The 23471-nt window shown below is 37.3% G+C and overlaps 1 protein-coding gene across 1 annotated transcript in view; it reads left to right on the top strand.

Moving 5' to 3' along the window:
• Positions 1–12383: 12383 nt before the first annotated feature.
• LOC110859101 overlaps positions 12384–23471 on the top strand; it is a 48735-nt gene continuing 37647 nt past the window's right edge. Inside the window, exons 1-2 of the mRNA XM_022107970.2 lie at positions 12384–13205; positions 19171–21126. Of these exons, the coding sequence (XP_021963662.1) occupies positions 20137–21126 (990 nt within the window). The 5' untranslated portion in view covers positions 12384–13205; positions 19171–20136. The remainder of the gene's footprint in view (positions 13206–19170; positions 21127–23471) is intronic.

Below are 23471 nucleotides of genomic sequence, written 5' to 3'. Positions count from 1 at the left end.
TTGGTTTTGACTAATGCGACACATGCGAAATTTCATCTACTTCCATAAAGCGTTAGTGTTAAGTTCTGCCTGGGTCCCTGTGGCTCTCAATGCAAGTTGCCCCGTAGAGGAGACAAAGAAGGAAGCGGAGCAACGGTTGCATACATGAATTTTCTGCATGAGTCTCACTTCGCCTGCACGTGACTTTCACGTATGCTTGCCATCAATCTCAAATTAAATGTCTTTGTATATTTGCAGTGTGCAAGTAAATTGAGTGAGTGAGCAGTATACATACATACATACATCACTCATCAATAGTGGTTATCCTGATAAGTGATCTTGATAAACACTATTAATTAAAATTATTTTAGTTTGAGAAACTCCACCCACAGCGAGTGGCATATCAATTCGAATGTATTTTTGATGCCGAATCCAACGCTACAATGTCAATAGTTTTGACATCCGACGCCCGCGTGACCTTGCCGTGACCGTGGGGGCCAAATATGGCTTATTCGTGATGTCGCATATCAATTCGAATGTATTTTTGACGCTGAATCCAAATCCGTCAATAGCTTAGCGTTAACTGTAGAAGTTAACGGGGTTTATGGAACTTAACGGGAGCGTGAGGCGTGGGAATTTAAATAGTTAGCTATGCAGTTACTCCCACGCGACGGGAATTTAAGTAATTAGCTATTCAGCTACTCCCACAGGGGGAAATCAAATTGTACCGTGACCAGAGTAATTGAAATGCAGTATAACTTAGGCAAACCCTCACTCTGATGTATGTATGTAGTATGACAAAGTCTCCACTGGGAATTATTTAAAGTATAGTATGACGGATTTTTCGCTTTGGGCACACCCCCCACTGGAACTCTAGAACCCGGCCTTGGCCGGGCTATACGCTAGTTTCGTAATAATTCGTCTACGAAAAAATAATGTCACTCACGTCCGAAGTCCGTCTCGTCAATGTATGCAAGTGGTCATCGACATCATGAGCATATAATTATTTCATTATGTAAGAGGGTTACTCTTACATCAGTTAGATGAGAGTAAAAAACGTGGTGGAAAAACCTTTAAAAAATCTTTAATGGATTGCATCACGTAATGTAACGCGATTAAAGTTTCGTTCATGGATGGGTGGGATATAAATACGTGAAAATGGAAGGAAATTAAATTTAACGCATCCTTTAAAACGAGATTGTAATGGGTAAGAGGGAGAAGTAGAGTTGTAAATGCAACTCTATATTTCTACATATAACAAAATATTTTGTGCTGATGGAGAGGGGACATTTGTGGCATGCCATATTTGCCCATAAAATTTAGGGCAGGTGTTATAATAAGTTGATTGAGGATGAAATTTCTGCCAAATTCGTGACATTTATTTTTCTGGGATTTTATTTTCAAACGCTATGAATTTATTTTCATGCGAAAAATATTTAGAAATCTATTTTCATATCTAAAATTTTGGAATTTATTTTCATACAAAAAATGCTACGAATTTGTTCTCAAAACGCTTTAAATTAATTTTCATGTCCAAAATTCCCAGAAATTTATTATTTTCCCGTCTAAAATCCTGGAATTAATTTGCATACCTTAACCACCATACAATTTTACGTAACCCTGAAACTGATAGAGATCAAGATCTTGGAGAAATAAATGAAATCATGATCCGAAAGCATGCTGATCACATGATTGGTAGAAAAAAATTCTACTTTTGTTCCACTTTAAAATTACTTACAAGTTGATTTGTGGTTTTCTTTTCACATTTCCGAAAAAGTCGTAATTGTATTTTTTTTGCTCCGAAGTTTCTCATTTTTTCCCCTCCAATTCCAAGAATGTTTCGTTAAGGTTGCTTCTTCCTTGGATTATTTTGGCACTCTCACAACAAATCCGTCCGTAGAGACAATCTGGAGCTGATCTTGTTTAGATACGTGTGTACAAATTAAGTTGAGACTGTAAATAAATTCCATTCCACCAGGGAAGGATTTTTTTATTAGTCATTGTTCTCAGAAATTTCCTCCCGTGATGATCGAATTTGTAGGAATTGAACGTGAGAATGTGACTGGATGTCAATTCCGGTGTAAATTACGGCTTTTTTGTCCCGTAATTTGTTTGACTTTGGGCTAAATTTATTGCGAAAGATGGGAAATGGAGATGTGATACACGAATTAATTCCGTCCTGGTTGGTGGATTGGATTGGATTGGTTTTGTAGTGGAGGTTAAGAAATTGACTTTGACCCGGTGCATCCTTAATGTCAAAAAAAAATGCACAAGAAAAACGGAAATGTTGCATTAATTCGATGTTCGGGTTGGATTTACATAATCGAAGATATAGGTATGTAAATAGTAAATTGTAATAATGAACAAGGCATTTTTTTAGCAGAATAAGTTTTTAAGAAATTTAAATCATTTTTTTCTAGTTTGAAATGTTTTGAAAAGTGAAAAGTGTATAATCTGTTTGGTTTAAGTAATTGTAAATTTTTAAAATTGACAATAAACGGTGTTGAAATTTTTCTAAATTTTGACGAAGTGCATCATTGATGCAAAAATGCGCAAAAAATGGAAATATTTTCGTAATCCAGGGTAGGGTGAGATTTACATAATCGAAGATGTAGTAAATTGTAATGAAAAATGAATTTTTTTAGGAATTTAATTTAGCAGAATAGGTTTTTAAGAAATTATATAAAACCATTCATTTTTTACAGTTTGAAATGTTTTGAAGATTGGAAAATTAAATCTATTTGGTTTAAGTTCTGTAAATTTTGAAAATTGGCAATAAACGGCGCTGAAATTATTCTAAATTTTGACCCGGTGCATCCTTAATGCAAAAAATAGAAATAGATATTTTCGTAATTCAGGGTGGGGTTGGATTTACATAATCGAAGATGTAGGTATGTAAATAGTAAATTGTAATGAACAAGACCTTCTTTTTTAGGAATTTAATTTAACTAATTAAGTTTTTAAGAAATTCAAACAAAATAGTTTTTTTGAAATGTTTTGAGCAGTAGAAAAAATTAAATCTATTTGGTTTAAGTTCTGTAAATTTTGAAAATTGAGAATAAACGGCGTTGAAATTTTTCTAAATTTTGACCAAATGCGTTCTTGTTGCAAAAAATGCACAAGGAAACGGAGATATTTTATTAATCCGATGTTGGGATGGGATTCACATAATCAAAGAAATATGCAAATAGTAAATTGTAATGAACAGGCCTTTTTTATGAATTTGATTTAACCAAGTTTTGTCCACAGTTTGAAATCTTTTTAGAAAGTTCAAAAATTAGATCTATTTGGTCTAATGTGTTGTGAATTTTGAAAAATAAAAGTAAATGGCATTTAAATTTGCAAGACATGTGAAATTTACAAGAATTAAAATTAATTTTGTTTAAAAAATAAAAAGATTTAAAAAATGAAATCTATTTGGCTTAACTTCTCGCAAATTTTGAAAAGCGAAAGTAAACTGTTTCAATTTTTCCAAGAAATAAAATTAATCTGTTTATATAATCAAAAATAAAATTTTGCAAAATAAAATTTAACGGAGTTGAAATCAGTCAAATTCTGAAAAAATGCGTACTAAAATTTTGCAGTAATCTTTAAATACACGGAGATGAAATTTTCTAAGAAATAAAATTAATTTGGCTGTAATACAAATAATATTTTGGCAAGGTTAAATCTAATTAATTTTAGAGGTTAAAAATTTTGAAAAATAATTGTAAACGGCGTTAAAATTTTCAACAGTAATTTGCTTAAATAGTAAAAAATAATTTTGCAAAATAAAAATTTAACCAAATAATTCGAAATCTGAAAAAATACGTACGCATAATAAAATTTTACGGTAATAGAATCGAGTCCTCGATCGAAATGCGATGAAAACAAACTTAAATTTAAAAAACGAAAACGTTATGAGCAAACAGAAAAATCAATCTGTTTATATAGTAAAAATAAAATAAAATTTTGCAAAATAAAATTTAACGGGGTTAAAATCAGTCGAAATCTGGAAAAATTCTTATATTTAGATATTCTTATATTTCTTTACTAAAGATTCTTTAGTAATCTAGTCCTCGATCGATCCGATTCAATTTAAATTGTAGATACGATTTAAGCAATTCCCGTATTAACGACCCAACTTTGAGAAAGAAATTGATTCCAGAAGACAACAGTAGTGATTTAATCTATAAAGTTGTTATTAAGCAGATAAAACGGAGACAGATGCAACGCAGTCAATTAATCCGTCGTGAAATAAATACATACAAACTTTTTTTTACTCTAAATCACGCAAAAAAGTCGACTGGGACGCGAGAGCAAAGATTGGAAATAGAATCGGGGGGACCGTGCACAAATTACGCAACGCTAACATCAAATTGTAGTAATACACTCTTAGAAAACTGGTATTAAATCATTACTGGCCAGAGTACATGTATGTATTTATGACTCTACCGGCACTGGTAATAACGGGCATTATCGTATGGTAATGTTGTAGTAATGAAAAATTCACCACTCAGAAACAAACCATTACCAATTTGGTAGAAGGTTATTAATGACCCTACCGGCACCGGTAATAACGGACACTATCGTATGGTAAATTTACCACATCACTACCAATCCGGTAGAAAGTTATTACCAGGTTAATACCAGTACGAAGTATGTAAACTAATAAAAATCTGGTAGAGTCACATACATACTCCGTCCTGGTATTGATTCGGTAATAATTTCCTACCGGATTGGTAGTAAATTGTTCCTGAGTGAGTGGTAAATTTTTCATTACCACAACATTACTGAACGGTAATTCCCTTGAATACCAGTGCCGACTCCGGTCGGTAATGATTTAATGCCAGTTTTCTAAGAGTGTATCTGACTCTAAATATGTAATAAAATGCCCCGTAATTTGTGCACGTTTCATTCATCCTCCTGGGTAGGTAATTCCTGAATGAAAACGGGAGAAGAAAAAAAGTACGCTGCCAAAATGTGCGACGTTTAGAGTTTGGTGGGTGAGCAGATGAGGTAGGATTTCAATTTGGTCGTTGTCGAAGTCGAATGACACTTTTTTACATGCATGAAAATGGGACTGGGATGACTGGGTGAAAATTTAGAATGGAAAAGATTTCGCGATTCATACAAACAGTGTTTCGTTTCTTTCGGATTTGCTACATTTTTTGCACTGAAAAGCAAAAAAAAAAAGAAATGTAAGGTGGAAGAAAGTGCAATTTCTTGCTGGGAAAAATAGTTAGCTGCAAAAAACCACTTTCTTGTAATAATTACCGATTTCGCCAATCTTCAAACTCGTTTCCTAACTTTGTCCAATATGCATATGGTAAAAATTTCAAGTCAATCGGTTCAGTCGTTTTGGCTCTATCGTGTTTTGGGACGGATGAACGGACGGAAATTATGACGGTTCCATAAGCCCTGACTCAGGCTAAAAAATTACCGGCGAGAAACTGACGTTGAAAGCGATCTAATTCCAGTAAATTATTCCTCTAAATAATGCACCATTTCTTAGCAACTGCTCAAAAATTCTTAAAAACGACGACCAGGGATATTGTTTTACGACCAACAGCCAGAATTATTTCTAGCAAACGGTTATTTGGCAGTATTTAATTTCTTGCGGGTTTGCTACATTTCTTGCACTGCAAAACAAGAAATGCAAGAAACTGCGAGAAAGTGCAAGAAATATGCGCCGTACAAAGTATAGCGGCGGGAAGTAGTTTCTTGCGCCGTGTGTTTCTTCCAGGTCAAAATAGCTGCAAAAAACACTTTCTTGCCATTATTTCTTGCACGTGGTTACTTGTCAGTGTTTAGTTTCCTGCAGTTTTGCTACATTTTTAGCATTGCAAGCAAGAAATGCGAGGTGCAAGAAAGTGTGAAAAATAGGGGCCAACTAGCCACGCGCTTATGAATTATGCACGGCGTGAGGTAGTTTCTTGCGCCTTGCATTTCGTGCAGATCAACTATTTACTTGAAACCACTTTCTTCCCATAATTTCTCACACGTGGTTACTCGCACCCGAAACACTATCCAGGGACGACGATATTCTCGACGTCTTGGTCAAATCAATTTGCACCAGACTTTTGTACGAACTTGGAAGGATTTGATGTTGATTTATTACTCGAGGAATTTAAAAAAAGGTGAGAAATGCGATAAATTTTATGGATGGATTTGACCCCTGTCTCGCTTATCCATATTCCACGAGTGGTATTACATACTCGATATAATCGATAATCGATCGTAAAATTTTACACGGGCAAATATGTATGTTTGTATCTACATAAAATATTTACAGCAAAAGGCTGAATGTAATCAATTCATGGCAATTTTCATCTTTTTTCTTTACCTACTTCTTTCTTATGTAACCCTGCACTTTGCACGGAATTTACTGGTTGGTTTATGCATGACCCAATTTATTTGGATTGCGACAGTTAAATTAATTATTAGTGCAGTTGTACTTACTTTCCGAATTAAGGACCTTGTTTGTCCAGCATTGAACTTGCTGTGGGTATGCAAATGATATATGCAAATGGACAGGAAACTTATCTGAAAAATGCCACCTATATATTTATTATCATGGTTTATTGTGCATGTATGTACAACTCTAGTTATACTCATTTGCATAATAAAAATAGACATATGACAGACAACACGCTTAATGTAGAGTGCAGACAGGTTTACATATTTAATTTTTTGAATATTTTTACTTGTCCAGGTTTCAATTAATTAAAAAATAAGTAGGAAACTTATCTGAAAAATGCTACCGATTTGTTTCTCGTTTTTTTGAGAACTAGATCACTTTTTTTTTACTAGACGCATTTTTTCCGGATTTCGACCCCGTTAAAGTTTATTTTGGAAAATTTATTTTGGAAAATTTATTTTTTGCACTATTGTAAAGAGATTAATATTTGGAAAAATAAAGAAATAAGTTTTATTTACATACGTAAAAGTATAGTCATATTAGCATAAAAATAGCGGTGTATTAATGATGACGCCACTAAATTGGTTAATTTTTGGGTATTTACATGTCAACATTTCTAAATATTTTGACTGGATTTTTGCTTACTTAATATAAGATCCACGTCATTATTGCATCACTGCTTTGCACCCACGCGAGATGGTCAAATCCGATGTGGTGTGCATGCAAAAGTAAATATGCAAATAGGTATGTACCACTTAAGTAAATGTCATTTTATGATGGAATTCATGCGATGCGATAATAGATAAGTGCATAAATAAAATACGAGATCTGTGTATTTTCTACAGGTTTCCCCAGTCCAGAAAACATAACTGTACTTTTCTCAGCAGTATTGGCCTTCTTCTTATCCATTGTGAAATCCGGTCCCAAAATAGTGTCGTACTTTCATACCGGCGACTTGGACTTGTTATTATTGCGTGCCTGCGACACAGACGAAGGACTCAGGAGAGTAAAGTGAGTGCAGTCCCGTTAAATAATACTTTAGGGCAGATTGGGCTGTGAGATTACATAAAAGCCAATCCAGAAGGTTAGTTAGTAGTCAATACAGTAAATAGCAGGAGTGTGCATGGTATATTTCATAAGAATGGAGGTCTCCCAGTGGATGCTCTCGGATTTTGAGGAAATAGTGGCAATCGATGACAAATTTAGTTAGTATGAAATTAGGGAAAGACACGGTCTCCGAGTGGACACGTTTGGCAGAGATATTTGCATCCCAGGAGGAGAATTCGGAAATTGGAAAATTCGGAAACTGTAAAATTTGTCGACTTTTAGGTGCGTTTTCTCCTCTTCGGATGCAAATATCTCGGCGAAACGTGCCCATTGGGAGATCGTGTCTTTAAATCTAAATCGTATGAAATTTGCACGATCTTGTGTTTGGCGGAGATGTTTGCATCCGAAGAGGAGAAAACGCGCCCTAAAATCGACAAATGGTACACTTTCCAAATTTCCTGCGCGTTTTCTCCTCTTCGGATGCAAATATCTTCGCCAAACATGCCCATTGGGAGATCGTGTCGTTCCCAAATTTCATCCTAATCAAATTTGTCATCGATTGAGACTAATTTGCTCAAAATGGGACAGCATCCGCTGGGAGACCTCCCTTCTAAAGTACATAGCGGTGGCCTTAACCCTTTCCATTTTTAAAAAGGGTAGTACACATGCACTCAACTGAAACCTTTAATGGGTCACCCAGACCGAGACTGCCTTCTTCCGTCTGCCTGCCCAGACAACAATGGAAGAAAAAGAGGAATTACTGAGTCCTTTAAGACGATAAGAAAATTTGTCTGTCTGGACGTTTTGAAGAAATGCAAATGTTCATATGTATGCGTCCACCAGTGGCCGCGGAAGTGTGGGGACAAAAGAGGGGTAATGTCCCCACGGTTATTGGATGTCCTCATGATCTCCCCATCTTATATAAACCCCTCCCTCCCCCCATCCTACAATGTTAATATCCCCAGATGTCCCCACAGCTTCCGCGGCCACTGGTGTCCACAATATTAATCCAAACTCCGTAGATCTACACATTTCTATGTACATACATGAACGTTTTATTTACGTCTTCTCATACAGACACATTTTACACCGGAGAAAGCACAGCCAGAGAAAGCCGGGTGAAAGCAAAAATATCTACATACACATACATTTTCCCTAAAAATGTCTCCCTTGCCAAGAAAACGAAGGTGTTTTTTTCTTCTTCTTGGCCAATAATAAAAGGTGGCAAGTTGAAGAGAAGAAAAACAGACCATTATGTACGAGCGAATGACGCACATCACATCAAGACGAAGGAAAATGGGTGAGAGAGACGGGTGACAAAATCCAGTATATTTTCATCCATGCCACACGCTCAACAACTTCTCGTCACTCGTCCATCGTCATGAATGAATATGTACTTTTGCACATTCGTTCGTACTATGTAACTCACACTTTTCATAATATCGTTAAAAATAAATAGTGAATAATTCCATTTCAATCCCACTTTTGCCAACCAAGGAACGAGACAGCATGCCGTTCAGGAGAGCTATTTCGTTGGCATTGGATTGCATGGGATGGCAGAAAACCAGAGACCAGCAGGCAGAGGCAGAGAGCTACATACATAAATACGATAGCGATAATATACTCGTTCTTTTCTCAGGGTCGAATAAAGGTGACCCTTCTTGCAATGCAAAACCGATCTATGTAATGTAATGTAATGTATGAAACACGTATTTATATGCATGTACTCACATAATCAACAGTTTGTCGATTTTATGTATGTATTGTTTCTTTAAGCAAAATGTTATGTAATGATAAACTCTTAGAAATCCAGTATTATGACCCAATAACTAATGGGTATTCAGGTAAATATGACGCTACCAAAGCGGTGTAGTAATTGCTCGACATTAAAGTTTTGTCAGATCAGTAGCAGCAAATTTTTACTGACCGGTATAATTTTAATACTAAGCAGTAAGCGGTAGCAAGTTTAACAACGAGAAATCAATAGCTGCCTAACTATACCATATTTCTAATAGTGTAGAAATCCAGTATTAAACTAATACCAAGCGGTATTAATGTATAACGTGGAATTGATTGATAAATAACACCACGTGTAGTAATAGCTCGGTATTAAAGCTTTGCCATATTTATTTCGGTAGAAAATTTTTACGGACCGGTATACATAATTTTAATACCAAACGGGAGCAAGTTAAATACCGACGAGAAATCAATACCAGATTTCTAACAGTGTAACTAATAATTTCTGGCAAAACGGTCTTGTAAAAAAGAGTAGAATTCAACGAGTGAGATGAATATGTGACGCAAAAATTGAGCGACAGACAGACATAACAGCAGACTTTTTTCGCAGGTATTGTACCCAACTCACTGCCGGTCGGTCGCCGGTGTGTATCGTATTCGTGTCATCATCACCAACCTGGGTCTCTGTTTGGGGATGTATGTATGAATTACTTGTCGTGAGTTTGGTGCAATTTCATACATAAATATGTGTATATGTAAGAGAATACTTATAGAAGAAGCAATTATTTTGCCACCTACGTTCTGTCAAAATGATAATTGCGCAGGATTATTGCATGTTTAGAGAGAGACGTGTGGTTTGGTTTGGTTTGGTTAAGGTGGAGGATTTATGTATTAGATTGCTTAGTACATACATAGTTAGTTAGTTGGTGGAGGTGGACTTTTCTGTGTGTAGATAGCCTGCAGCAGGATATGTACGTAGTCTTATCAGGGGCAGAATAGATAAGCTCTCTCTCTCTCTCACCAACACCACCAAACTGCACCTAATTGGCAGACATTAATTGCAAGAAGTATGTAATTACGGATTCGTTGGTCTCCTACATCATCCATTATGCTGTGTTATGTTATGACTTTGGCCGATATGAAAGGACGCAGACTAACTAAAAGTAAAACGTGCTGCTAGAGATATATCAGATCTCAGGCCTCTTTAAGCAGGCAACTTTACCAGTGGCCGCGGAAGCTGAGGGGACACCTGGGGACGTTAACATTGTAGGATGGGGGGAGGGACGGGTTTTTATAAGATGGGGAGATGATACCACCATGGGGACATTTTCCCTCTTTTGTCCCCACGAACGCTTCCGCGGCCACTGTGCAACTTTATCATAGCAGAAGCAGCAGTCTAACAAGGATATTTTGTATGCACGCCGTATGCATACATACACAAAGTTCGCGTTTTATCACATCACAGACACACAATTCCCAAAGTCAAATAGCACATGTGAAAGGACGTCGAGGAATGAAATGCACATCGAGTAATTCAGCAAGTATACAAGAGCCAATCACTTTTTAGTATATATCTTAAGCATGAATATGAATGTGCAAATGCATGCAAACCTACATAAGCGCCATCGGGATACGTATATACATATGTGCAAAAAAAGCAAACCACACCACATGATTACGTATGTATTTATATATAGTGCAGCCAGCCTGTAGACTGTATGTATTTACATACTACTTTTAGGCAGTGGTGGTCTGGTTTAGCACGGTGACGACGTTCATTCACATGTATGTACGTACGTTGTTTGCATGTTTATTCAGATTCAGAGAGGAATCGTCGTCAATTTCGGGGAATTTGTGTGGTGTATGCAAAATTTGGGGGAACACGAATGTACGAAACGAACCACTTTCACCAGACCAAACCAAACCACGGACTTTCACCAGACGAGGAAACTAAACTTTCTCCACTGAACAATGAATTGTATGAAATTGTGTGCAGGACACGAGGAGCCCTTGATTAATTAAGGAAGGAAAATTTTGGTGGCAAATGTACTTTCATGTAGAGAGGATTGAGAGGAATCAGTGGCCGCGGAAGCTGTGGGGACATTAACATTGTAGGATGGGGGGAGGGCCGGGTTTATATAAGATGGGGAGATGATGCCGACATCGAATAACCGCCGTGGGGACATTGTCCCCCGATGTCCCCACACCCTTCCGCGGCCACTGATTAAAGGGGAATCCTCACCGTCTTTTCCTTAATACATATACATAGTCCGTCTCTCTACCTACATAGTGTGTACTATATGTAAACCAGTACGTATTTACTATTAAATTTGCATTACACTGCAAATAATATCGCATTAAAGTCTCCTAGAGTACGTACGAGAAGTAAAGTAACACAGCCATTTAAATGATAAATGAACACAGAAAGATAGAAAATTTAAAATTTACATAAGAACAAGCATGTAAAGATGGTGGGTTTGGTGTGGTGCTACCCCGACGGTACGGCTAGACGGACGAGAAGACGTCTTCTCTTACAGAATTTTTATAAGACGAAGAAGAGAAGAAGCCAAGGCAAAAAAGCAAACCAAACCGACCAGACTAGGTACGATATCATCAGATCGCTATATGGTTATATGTACAATAACACCATTATATTTAGTGGTCTGGTTATGGTAAGAATTGCATTGCCCCAAAGTTATAAGAAGCTATATTATGAAGAGAAGTTAGGAAAAAGTGAGATTTTTGGAGCATTTCGATCCCACAACTGCTTTCTCTTTGGAATTAACAACTTTCTCCGGGAACAATTTCTTGCTCTGGAAATGATAAGGATATGCAAATTTTTTCAGGGGCCGTGGGGTAATTTTCTGGGGACATTGCCATTATAAGGGTGGGAGAGATTTGTACAACATGGGGACATCTCACAACCCTGCCGACATTGTCCCCCTGTCCCCACCCTTCTTCCACGGGGACTGCATTTTTTTCCAAAAATTCTTCAAAATCCCCCAAAATTACGACACGACGGGTCTGCAGCCTCCTAAAAAACCAAAATTTCATTCTTATCCTTTACCCACATCACAGCCTTGCTTGTTATATCCCAACCATGGAAATCCTGTGCCGACTACGAAGACGCAAGTGCAGCCGTCTATGTTATCCTAAAGTAAAGGGTTGTCTCTCCGACCTATGTTACGTTAATACTGCTGCACATTGTACATTCACTCCTCTAGATTCTCGTCTCGTATAATAAAGAACTGGTCTTTCCTATCTGACTCTGCCCCGTCGTCGTCGTCGCCGTATGTATGAAGTAAAGTATTACATACTACATTTCGGTCTCTCTCGGTCGGATGGTTGGTTTTGGTGGTGTGGTAAAGTAAAAAATTCAGCCAAGTGAAATCCGGCTTTGCCTCCAGCAGCAGACGAAAAGTAGAACCAAAACTAGACTGGCGAGACTCGATACCACATCACAATCCGTACACCGCACTTTCATTTCATCACAATATTCTTCTTCTACAAGAAAGACAAGAATGTTGAAGGTGTAAAGTAAAATATTTATAGGAGGAGAAGAAAAGTGGACAAAATTGTAAGATAAAATAGGATTAAGGAAGTTGTGGATGGTCAAAATCTGTGAAAAGATTGGAGAAAAGTGAACCGAGTGAAAGTTTACTTTAGATTTTGTGGCAAGGTTTTGTGATAGTTTAAAAATTTCTGGGAAATATAAGAAGAAGAAGAAGGATTTGTGTAACTTTACAACTTTGTGAAAAAGATGAAGCAGACTAATAACAATAACGAGGCAAAAAACAATAGAAATGTGAGCGTTAACAATCAATTGAGGGTACACTTGCTCAAATTTTTCCATTTTGAGGTGGAAGAAATTACCAAGGAAGGCGGTGGGGGTGGAAAAGTGCAGTAAATTAAGTTATAAAAAAGTGGGAGGAAATTTGATAAGAAATTGTGGTACGATTTTGTGAGTGAAAAGAAGTTAAAGTTGGATTGGAATGTGAAAGAAAGAAAGGATAGGAAAAGGAAAATCAATTTTTTGAAAAAGGTAAGAAGAAATTGATTGCATATTTTTTGTAAATAGATTACAAATTTTGGACGAGATTCAAGTTTCCGTCAACTCGCCGGGGTTGATGATTGATTGCTTTTTCTACTTTTTCTACTTCTCCGGGACGGGAGGAGAGAGGAGAGGATTTAGTTTTTAGCAAAGTTAATTAATTAGTCGGGGCTAAAAAGTAACATTGGGAGTTAAGTTAGTTAGGAAAACATCTGGTCGTTGTATAGTTTTTGAGGATGTGACAGGCCAGGCAGGAATAATTTGCTTTCACCGGTTTTCCGTCGGCTGGTTTCGGTCTGGGTTTGAATAAGAAGGTGAAATTAGTAATTAGTAAGGTTAATTAGGAATTTTGGCAACTTTATTTTCTAGAAATAATAAGTATTTTTATAACGATAAAAAAAGCAACGGGATTGCATGTATCTAACACATGTTAAACTATTTAAGTCTACCAGAATTTTTTTTTTCGGTGACAAAATCTTACAATTGTTCAAAACTTTATAACTACACGTTTCGCGAGGAAATTAATTTTCCAAAGGAGAAAGTACTTTAGTTTATAAAAGTGAAAAATGTATTTTGACTGACAGCGAGAAAATGTTAATTTCTTCAGAAAATGTGTATTTTCGTAAGACTGCTGTCTTCTCCACGTATATTTTTGTGTTTTTGTGGGTGTAACTGCCCCAGAAGTTTTGCAAGATGGAGAGGACAACAGCCGGTTGAAAAATACACATTTCTTAAAGAAATTAACTTTTTATCGGTTTCAAAATACTTTATTTTGACGATTTTTTAAAATGAAGTATTTTGACAGCGATAAAGAGTTAGAAAACTCGTATTTTCCACTGATTGTTCCCTTCTTCACGTAGATTTTCGCTTTTTTGAGGGTGCAACAGCCCCGGAAATCCAAACCCTGGGAAGATCCCAGCTCAAAATTCTGTAAATTTTCATATTTTACCCACCCCTGATTAATATGTATCCATTTAATTTATTTAAATCAAAGTCTCGCCAATCAAAGAATCGATGCGGTTTTTACCGGTTTCGGTATTAAATAATTTGCATTGTTTTTTTTCTGTAATTGTCCTGCAGAATAAAATAATAATGACATCAAACTCATTCTCCAGTAATTAAAACAATGGAATTTTATGGAGAAATATTTCCGTTCTTTGTGTTCCATTATTATTCAACCTCAACCCTTTCACGCATTACTCTTCTTAATTGGCAATAATTTCCAGACCAGATTCATTTCATTCAGTGGAGGAGGGAGGAGAGAATCGCCGTAATAGAATGGCACTAATAAATATTATGGCGCAGTGAGAATAATAGTCTGCACACATAAACAGAACATATTTTATTAAGAATCAGAGGGCGGATAGGTATCTATTTTCAAATTTTTGATTTGATGACGGTCAAACTTTATCCGTGTGTTCCTGAACTTTTATGGATCACACTTGATAACACCAGTTTCAAAATATTTTTACATATTTCTAGAGTTTCAGAGCTATGATTTTAAAAATACGGAAATCCTTTGCATATTTTTTCAAAAATACATATATTTAAATATTTGAATGATGTGAGACGATTTTTTTATTTGCTTAAAGAAATTGGACCTCAAGAAATCAGGATTAAATTCAAAAGTACAATTTTTTTTGAAAATTCTTACTTCTTATTCTTTATTTCTACATATTTCGTAAATATTTTGGCGTTTTTTTCGCAAATTTTTCCGAAATTTTTGATGAATACATATCCTCCCTCTGGTAATAATACGTAACGCAGTACTTGCATAACAATTGATAGAAATTTATGTACATAGTATTTTGAGCATCATAATTATTAATTCTGTTATTACTTCACAAAATTGTGCACATTCATCTCGAAAAATTCAGTCATACTAAAATTTCATTGTGTTACCAAATAATTGAAGTATTTTGGTTGGACCCGTCCCAAGTTTAGAAACGAAACCCGTACGTAACGTTGTTACAAAATAGTAAAACAAATTATAATGGTTTTTTAAAGAGTTTGCATGTAACAAGAAAAAGAAACATGAAAAAATTGAATTGAATTGTATAAATATAAATTAGCTCAGATTTATTTTATCCCTATTTTCTTGTAAATACGATGGGTGGGTGAATTCGACATGATTTTCTACCTTCAAATGCCGATTTTCTTTGATATTATTTCTTTCTTAAAGAGTGCACATATTCGCAGTGGCCGCGGAAGCTTGAGGGGACAATGCCCCCACGGTTATTCGGTGCCCCCATCATCTGCCCATCCTATTAGAACCCGTCCCTCCTATAGTTTTAATGCCCCCAGATGTCCCCTCGTCTTCCGCGGCCACTGCATATTCGCATCGCATCACAGACCAGACCAGGAACTATATTAACGTCTTTCTTTGATTACAACCTTCGCAAGTTGATAGCTGCACATACGAGATTTTGCGAGTTAAAGAGGTAACAGCAGGGCAAAATTGTGGTAATAATGATGGAACTACTACTGAATGAGGAAGGAGGAGGTAGGTGGGTCTACATCCAGTGGCCGCGGAAGCCGTGGGGACATCTGGGAGCATTAACACTGTAGGATGGGGGGAGGGATGGGTTTGTATAAGATGGGGAGATGTAGGGGACATCGAATAACAGTGGGGACATTGTCCGCGGCCACTGGTGTTACATATGTGTGGTTTGGTTGGGTACTTTATTTACGGCATTATTATTATTATTATTCTTTTATCATATTTTATTTTATTATTTTTCTCGTATCTTTTTAGTGCAAAAGAAATAAGTAAGATTTGGCTTTGAGGATTGTGCGAATGCAACCTGCACTTTTTTTATGTCTTCTTTGATACCATTTTTTTCCACGTTTTTCTTCAAAAGGTGACACTTGTTCTTGGAATTTAATGCTACGATATGATAGGGTTTTTAATGATGAAAGTGCGAAACAGCTTGGAGTAGATAATTTTTTTTTATGGGATGAGACTTTTAGGTAGATTTGCAACCTGCAATTATTTAATGACGTCTGTTTTTGATACGATTTATTTTTTTCGCATTACGTTTTTCATACCAAGTTGACACTTGTTCTTGGAATTTGGAATTTTATCGTATCATTTGATGACATGATATGATAGGGGTTTTTAATGAGGAAAGTGCAAAATAGATAGTTTGTCAGGGAGAAGAGTGGATATTTTTTTTATGGGATAAGATTTTTAACTAAATTCCGATGCAGTTTTTTAAATTTTTTAAAAATATAGATCTCCTGAGAATGAGCTTCATAAAAAAATAAGGCGGATTTTATCATCCCTGGTAGAAAAATCGCTGTGTCGAATTCTGCAGAAATCGGGGAAAAGCTGGATGCATATTTTATTGTTTTTGCATAATTCTGGCGAAAATTTCTATATTTTGCAATATTTTTGTACTGCAGAACACGGTATATGCATAATTCTGCGCGTAGTTTTCTGCACAAACCGCACTGGATACAGTTTTCGTACGGAAAATTTGGCCAAATTTCTGCGGAAACTTGGGCTAAATTTCTGCAGAAAATCGGGCCCATATTTCTGCAAATATTGGGCCGAATTTCTGCCGAAAATGATGAAAATTTTAAACCCAGGGTATTCCTCCCTTCGTTTACATACTTTTAATCTGAGAGAGATGAGGATTTAGTTGAAAAGGTAAATATTTATCTAGCTTCTCCATCTTTTGCAGACATGGTACGAACGAATACCTACGCACATCGTGGTTGGTTTGCATGCATGCCGATGTAAAATAGATAGATAACCATTCTGGGCCTCCTCGTGGTTTAGATTTATTCTGAAGAAGAAGACATTTTGTAAAGTTTCGAATATAAAAAAAACTCAAGAGTGCAACCTTATTTAGCCCGAGTCAGGGTATTACTAAAATTTAGGTGGGTATAATACGAGTACGAGTTTTCCATTTTTCCACACATTTTGCTCATCTTCCAAATTAAAAATTCCTAATTAAATTAAATTTTGCATGTTCTACGTGTGTCCAAAATTTCAAGTCGATTAGATAAGCGTAATCGACAGACAGACAACCAAGACGGGTATATAAGCCCTGACTCGGGAACATAAACGTTTTCTCTACTTCAACCTGAAAAATTTCAAAATTGTGGATTGGGCAAGTTTTAACACAAGCTTAATCGACAGACGGACAGACAGACAGCCATGATTTGTTGGTATATAAGCCCTGACTCGGGCTACAAAATGAGCCTTTTCTCTTACTTCATCTTGCAAAATTTCAAGTCGATTAGATAAATTTTACCAGCTTAATCGATACACAGACCGACAGACCGACAACCCTGTCGACTACATAAGCCCTTCCTCGGCCTAAAAAACTGCGCTTTTTCTACTACACTTCATGCGGTGCCTACTTACTGAGGAAGAAGAAGAAGAGTAACAAAATAATAAAAAGTGGGATTCGATTCGATTGCATTGTGCATCATTTTACGGTTGGAATCCTTTAAAAAGTTTGAAATGTTGGAGATAAATACAAAATACGTAAGTACGTAACACAGGAAAGTCTGTGATGCGAGTATTACATTTTACGTAGCATCATGATGCACAAGAAAACAATGATATAAAATGCGTGCCTATTTATTTTGAAGATTCTTAAGAAGATGAAGATGATGATGACGACGACGACGGTGGGTGATGAGTTTGCTTTTGTCTGCTGTGGTGGAAGAGATAGAAAAATCTTTGTATGTCTGTAGTCTAGACGGTAAATAAGAAGTCTCTCTCCTCTTATAGTCACATTGTTCGTAGATGAAATGAAGCCTGATGTGCATGAATGAAGTGGCCGCGGAAGCTGTAGGAAGACATCTGGGGGTTAACCTTGTAGGATGGGGGGGAGGGACGGGTTTATGTAAGATGGAGAGATGATGGGGACATCGAATAACCGTGGGGACATTGTCTATACGCTTCCGCGGCCACTGCAGATGTATGTGCGTAGAGTAGACTTTTGTAAAGTTTAAGGAACAATTATAATTTTTAGTGGTTAGTTAGTTAGTTATTAGGCTGAATTTTTATAAGATGGGATACGATACCAGTAGATATTGCCCCTCTGTTCCTACCAAGACTTCCGCGGCCACTGCCGATGTGCGTAGAGCAGACTTTTGTAAAGTTGTAGGGACAATTATAATTTTTAGTGGTTAGTTAGTTATTAGACTGAATTTTATAAGATACAGTAGCAGAGGGAATGATATGATATGTTGTATGGAGCTACATACAAATACTCGTCGTGTCGTGATAAGTAGGCTGCTGTACGAATAATTGGTTTGATTAGGTTCAATTTCATTACTGCAGTATGTACTGGTTCGCATTAGACGGATGGATAGATTGGTTGGTTGGTTGGTTGGTTGGTTGGTTGGTTGGTCATGCCATCGACGAGGAGGACGCCGTTGTTGAGATATTGACATTTATGAAATTAAAAAGTTGTTCTTCTGTCATAACTTTCTTTTGGATTGGGTTTGGGTGGATGTGGAAGGAAATTGGGATGAAAATTTTTGGCACGTGCTGCTCCTCAGTAGGTTTGCTATTACTTACATTTGTTGCACTGCAAAGGAAAAAAAATGCACTAAATCTAAGGTGCATGAAACTGGGAGAAAGTGCAAGAAATATGCGCCATCTAGTCAAGTATGCGCGGCGGGACGTAGTTTCTTGCAGGCCAAAATAGCTGCAAAAACACTTTCTTACATTGTAAAGCAAGAAATGTGAGGTGCAAGAAACTGGGAGAAAGTGCAATAATTGTGCGTAGTTTCTTGCGCGTGCATTTCTTGCAGCTCAAAATATTTACCTGCAAGAAACCCATTTCTTCGCATTATTTCTTGCACGTGGTTACTTATTTACACCCGAAACACTTTTCATTTATTGTCTTTTGAAATGAGGGAAAAATTCGTATGAAAAGATAATACAAATATTTTTCTAAAATTTCGATCGTTTTTTTATTTTCTTTTACAGAATCTCTTCATCACCAAGTCTTCCCCGTGTATTTATTGAAAATAAGAGAAGAAAACTGAACTAATAATTGGACTACGCACCACACAGAAGCGAAGAAGGAATTGCTTTGGCACGACGACGAACGCACATGTGAGAAGTGGAACACCGTTTTTGAACGCGTCTTCCTTCTCCTCATTACTCGACGGATTTTGAGGAAATTGAACCCTCTCCTTGGGAGTGAAAATCTGATTTTGATGTGACATCCGGTGACAAATTCTGCTCCGAGACGGAAATCGAGAAGGTTTTGCGTGAACGAAAATCGGATTACTGTGACTGAAAAAAAACCGAGAAACTTTTGATCCTCGGAAATATATTGGAGTGGAAACTGTGTTTCTTGTCGAATTCTCTAGTGATTTTTTACAACAGAAAGTGCAACAATTCGTACAACCTGAACTAAACTTGGAACACAAAAAGTTCAATTTTTTCATCATCATCAACTCTGCTAAAAAATTCTACTAGAAATTTAAAAACCGGTATTTGGACGACGTGACTAAATAATAATTTGGAATAAGTAACTTCTTTTTTCCACAAATTTATTACTACATCTTCTTCTCTTCACTAAACTACTAATTTAAAAAATACCTTAATTGTCACTGCTATTTACTAAATAGATAAGTCAAGATTTAGAAGAAGAATTTACAACAAATACACTGCTACTACTCATTAAATTTAAACTTCGCGCCGCGCCGCGCCCCCATCTCATCTCATTTATGTACTAAACAAAGAAAAACTGCCAATTAATTAATTAATTAATTAATTAAAAAAGAACTCTTCGTCATCATCATCTCGTCACGTCACGTGGGTGGACAAAAAAAACGAAACTTACGAGATTTATGTAAATGAATGTACAACAAGAAATAATAACAAAGTAACTAAACTATAAATTTGCAAATTTATTAGCACACAATTTTTGCGAAGAAACCCGTAATGAAATATCAACAAGAGGTCCAAATCCTGGATCAGTTTCAGCACCTGCGCACCACAAAAATCATGGAAGGAGGGAAACCTAGTCCGCATTCGTTCCACTTGAAAAAAGTTTTGAAAAGTTATCAACTCACCGCAGCAAACACGTTGAGCGGACCGAGCTCGTTTCTCTCGAATGGAGATCCCGCCTCCGCGACCACCGCGCAGAATAGCGCGACCACTCCCGCGCCGTCAAATTCTTCTGGCGGGAATAGTAACAGCACCCTGATAATCAAAACGAACTATGTCGACCCCAACGGATTCATTCATGGAAATCAAGGAGGAAATCGTATCCCCGGTGCTAAAGGCTGCCTCGATGACGACGAGGTTATCGTCGTAGATCGCGACGACGAGCAGGAACTGCAACAAGTCTATTTGCGCCGCCGAGAATCGTCGCCGACGGGGAATTTCGCCATGAATTTCAGCGACACGTCGAGCTCGACCAGCTCCACGAGTGCTAGTCCTATTTCACATCATGGTGGTGGGAATTATGAGGCCGGGGTGGTGTCCCCCCCGCCCCCAGGGAAGGGGACGAAGAGCGAGAGGACGAGCCCAATCCGGGAGACGGGGGGCGGGGGCAGGAAATCATCCTGCGGTCAGTTGGCCCCGTCACTTCCGCTGAAGAAGTTGATGCATCGTCACTCTTCCCCCCCGGTCGGGGGGATTAAAGAGGAGCAGCAGAGGTCGCTCCAGGCCGCGATAATCTTGGCGTCGGGATTGCAGCATCATCACGTCAAGAACGGGGGGGATGGTGGGGGGCATAATCACCAGCAGGGGATGATGCAACCACCCCCAATTCTGAGTGCGTCGGATCGGTCAACGACGGAAAAGCGGGAGACGCCGTTGGAAGGCGTGTTCATCTCGTGTTTCGTGGTCGGAGGGGAAAAACGACTTTGTTTCCCGCATATTTTGACAACCGTGCTGAAACCGTTCTCATTACCGCAGATTAATCAGGTAAGCAAGAATTTTGACGTTTTTTAAGAAATATAGGCATCAGAAATAACATGTTGCTCGTCAATCATAAAATCATGCATACAAAAGTCGGAGTGGGTCCGATTTCCGGTTCGATTTGTAGGTAAACTTCCTGCCTTAAAAATTCCGTTTTCCGCAAAAATAACCAATATCACACCCATAATTTCGCTGGGGGAATTTCTGGTTCGATTTTCAGGGAAACTTTCCCCAAAAAATTTTCCCCTACACAAAAAAAACAGAAATGGCACCCACACAAGTTCATAATTTTACTTGTAGAAGTATTTTACTTGACTCAGTTTTTATTGACTATTTATTTACCTCTCGAATTAATTAAAACAATCAGGACACGCGATAAATCTAGCTTATTATCATAATGAGACTTTGGTACCGCATCGCATCATCGTTCTCATGTCTCGACTGTCTTTCCAACTGATTAGTTGATATTCGTATTTATTTATTTACTAATTATTTACTAGCATTTAAAGTCTATCCTTATATTGCTGTTGCCATTAAATAAATATATGTCACTTTATTATCTCCTCCACCTCACTCGCACAGACAGTTGGAGCCAATTCGTTTCACTTGTTTAATAAGAAGTGCAACAAACAAGAAGAAACTTGAAATATATTGGATTGTCTTCTTCTTCTTCTTCGAGAGTAAAATGCATTTGACACGGTCTACGAGTGAGTGAGCCATCAGTTTCTTTCTTGGGGAGAATATACTAATTGTAAATATTGTAAGTGTACAATTTTGGTGTGCTATACGTGCAAAAAAGTGCATTCTACGACAGCATGCAGATCAAAGATTAGAGAGAGAGGAGCGAGACAAGAGACAAACAATTGTTGTTTGGCAAAGACAAGTGTGCATAATCATATGCATCACTATTCAACAGTGACTTTAGTTTGTTACTTACATACTTTAGTTTGTTAATGTTCACATGTATGAAATGAACGAAAGGGTTACAAGAATTGCATCTGTTTCGCCATAAATCTGTGCTCCCTTTTACATGTCATGTCGTCTCAGGGATTAGGGATTCAGTCTTTTAATGAGGAATCGAAATGTTGGTTGACATTTCTTAATTTAACTTTGTTAATTGATTCACCCTTTAAATACTTGTGCTTGGTGGTGTTGAGTAATTAATTTGCATTCAATTCAAGCAGAGAAGGAGAGATGAATATTGCCACGTGGAATTTGGAGGAGTTGTTAACTTCTCTATGAAAACGTAAATGGCATCAAGAAAGACACAAATAGATATGAAATGAAACGTGATTGTACTAGTTGACAGAATTAATTTGTGCTTATTTGTGTCAAGTCAAGCCAATTTTTTGTTGGTTATCTTCTTCTCGGGAAAAGTGGAGACGAGAGGAGAGGTTGATAAGGACAGATTAATTGGTGGGTGGGCGAGGAGTGGGATGAAATGAAATTAATGCAGATTTTTAATGGGAAATCGCAACAAAGACGGGAAGAAATTGATTAAGTAAATGTCCCCTCTATTTCTGGACTACTCCAGTTTATGAAATGTTCCAAATTTGTATGTACGTACGTCATGCTAATTTCGTATGAAATTGAATAGATTTGTGAGTGAGTGAGTGACATGTCCCATTCCATGTTTTTTTTCTTTACTGTATTGAATTTACTATTTGTGTACAGATGTACATAATACATCATCCTCATTTGAATAGTAATAGTGGTCTGGTCGTAATATTTTGCATGCATTTTTTTGACCGACTCGGTGGCGTTTGGCGTTACATTATTGCGTATATACGAAATTATTCTGCTGCTGCTGCTACCGCTCGTTGACAGCGCGGTCGTTGAGCTACCTATTAAATTAGTGACGACGACGAGGACGAGGACGAGGACGCATGTATAGGAAGTTGTAGCATTGTGTTTGCTACTTGTCTGGCTGGCTCGAGGGACTAGAACGGCGACGACGACGATTGTGACTGCCATTACAAATCGAAAATTGCGAAAGGCCGCCCATAGTGATTTGGCAGGCAGCAATGGAATGGCAACAGTTTTGTTGCTCATTGTTGGTCCGCCGCTTTGTTGTTGGAGAGGAGACGAGAGATTTTGCTAGCTTGGGTTTTGAGTTGCATACAGAAAATGTGATTGTTTGCGATGGGAAGGAAAATATAGGAGAAATATGTATGTACAGAAACGGAGCTATTATGGGGCTTCATATTCATCGTTTTTGTCAGTTTTTACATACTTTTTACATACTAGTACGTGAGAAAATCGGTGAGAAAAATATATAGGACGGGATCCGTAAGGAAATTATGTTCGAAATTATATGTACGACCACGTGCGCATAGTTAGAGTTGAGACAT

Source organism: Folsomia candida, unplaced genomic scaffold (assembly GCF_002217175.1).
Source record: "Folsomia candida strain VU population unplaced genomic scaffold, ASM221717v1 Fcan01_Sc024, whole genome shotgun sequence".
Classification (NCBI taxonomy): domain Eukaryota; kingdom Metazoa; phylum Arthropoda; class Collembola; order Entomobryomorpha; family Isotomidae; genus Folsomia; species Folsomia candida.
Note: the sequence above shows the minus strand (reverse complement) of the source record. Positions and strands in the feature narration are given on the sequence as shown.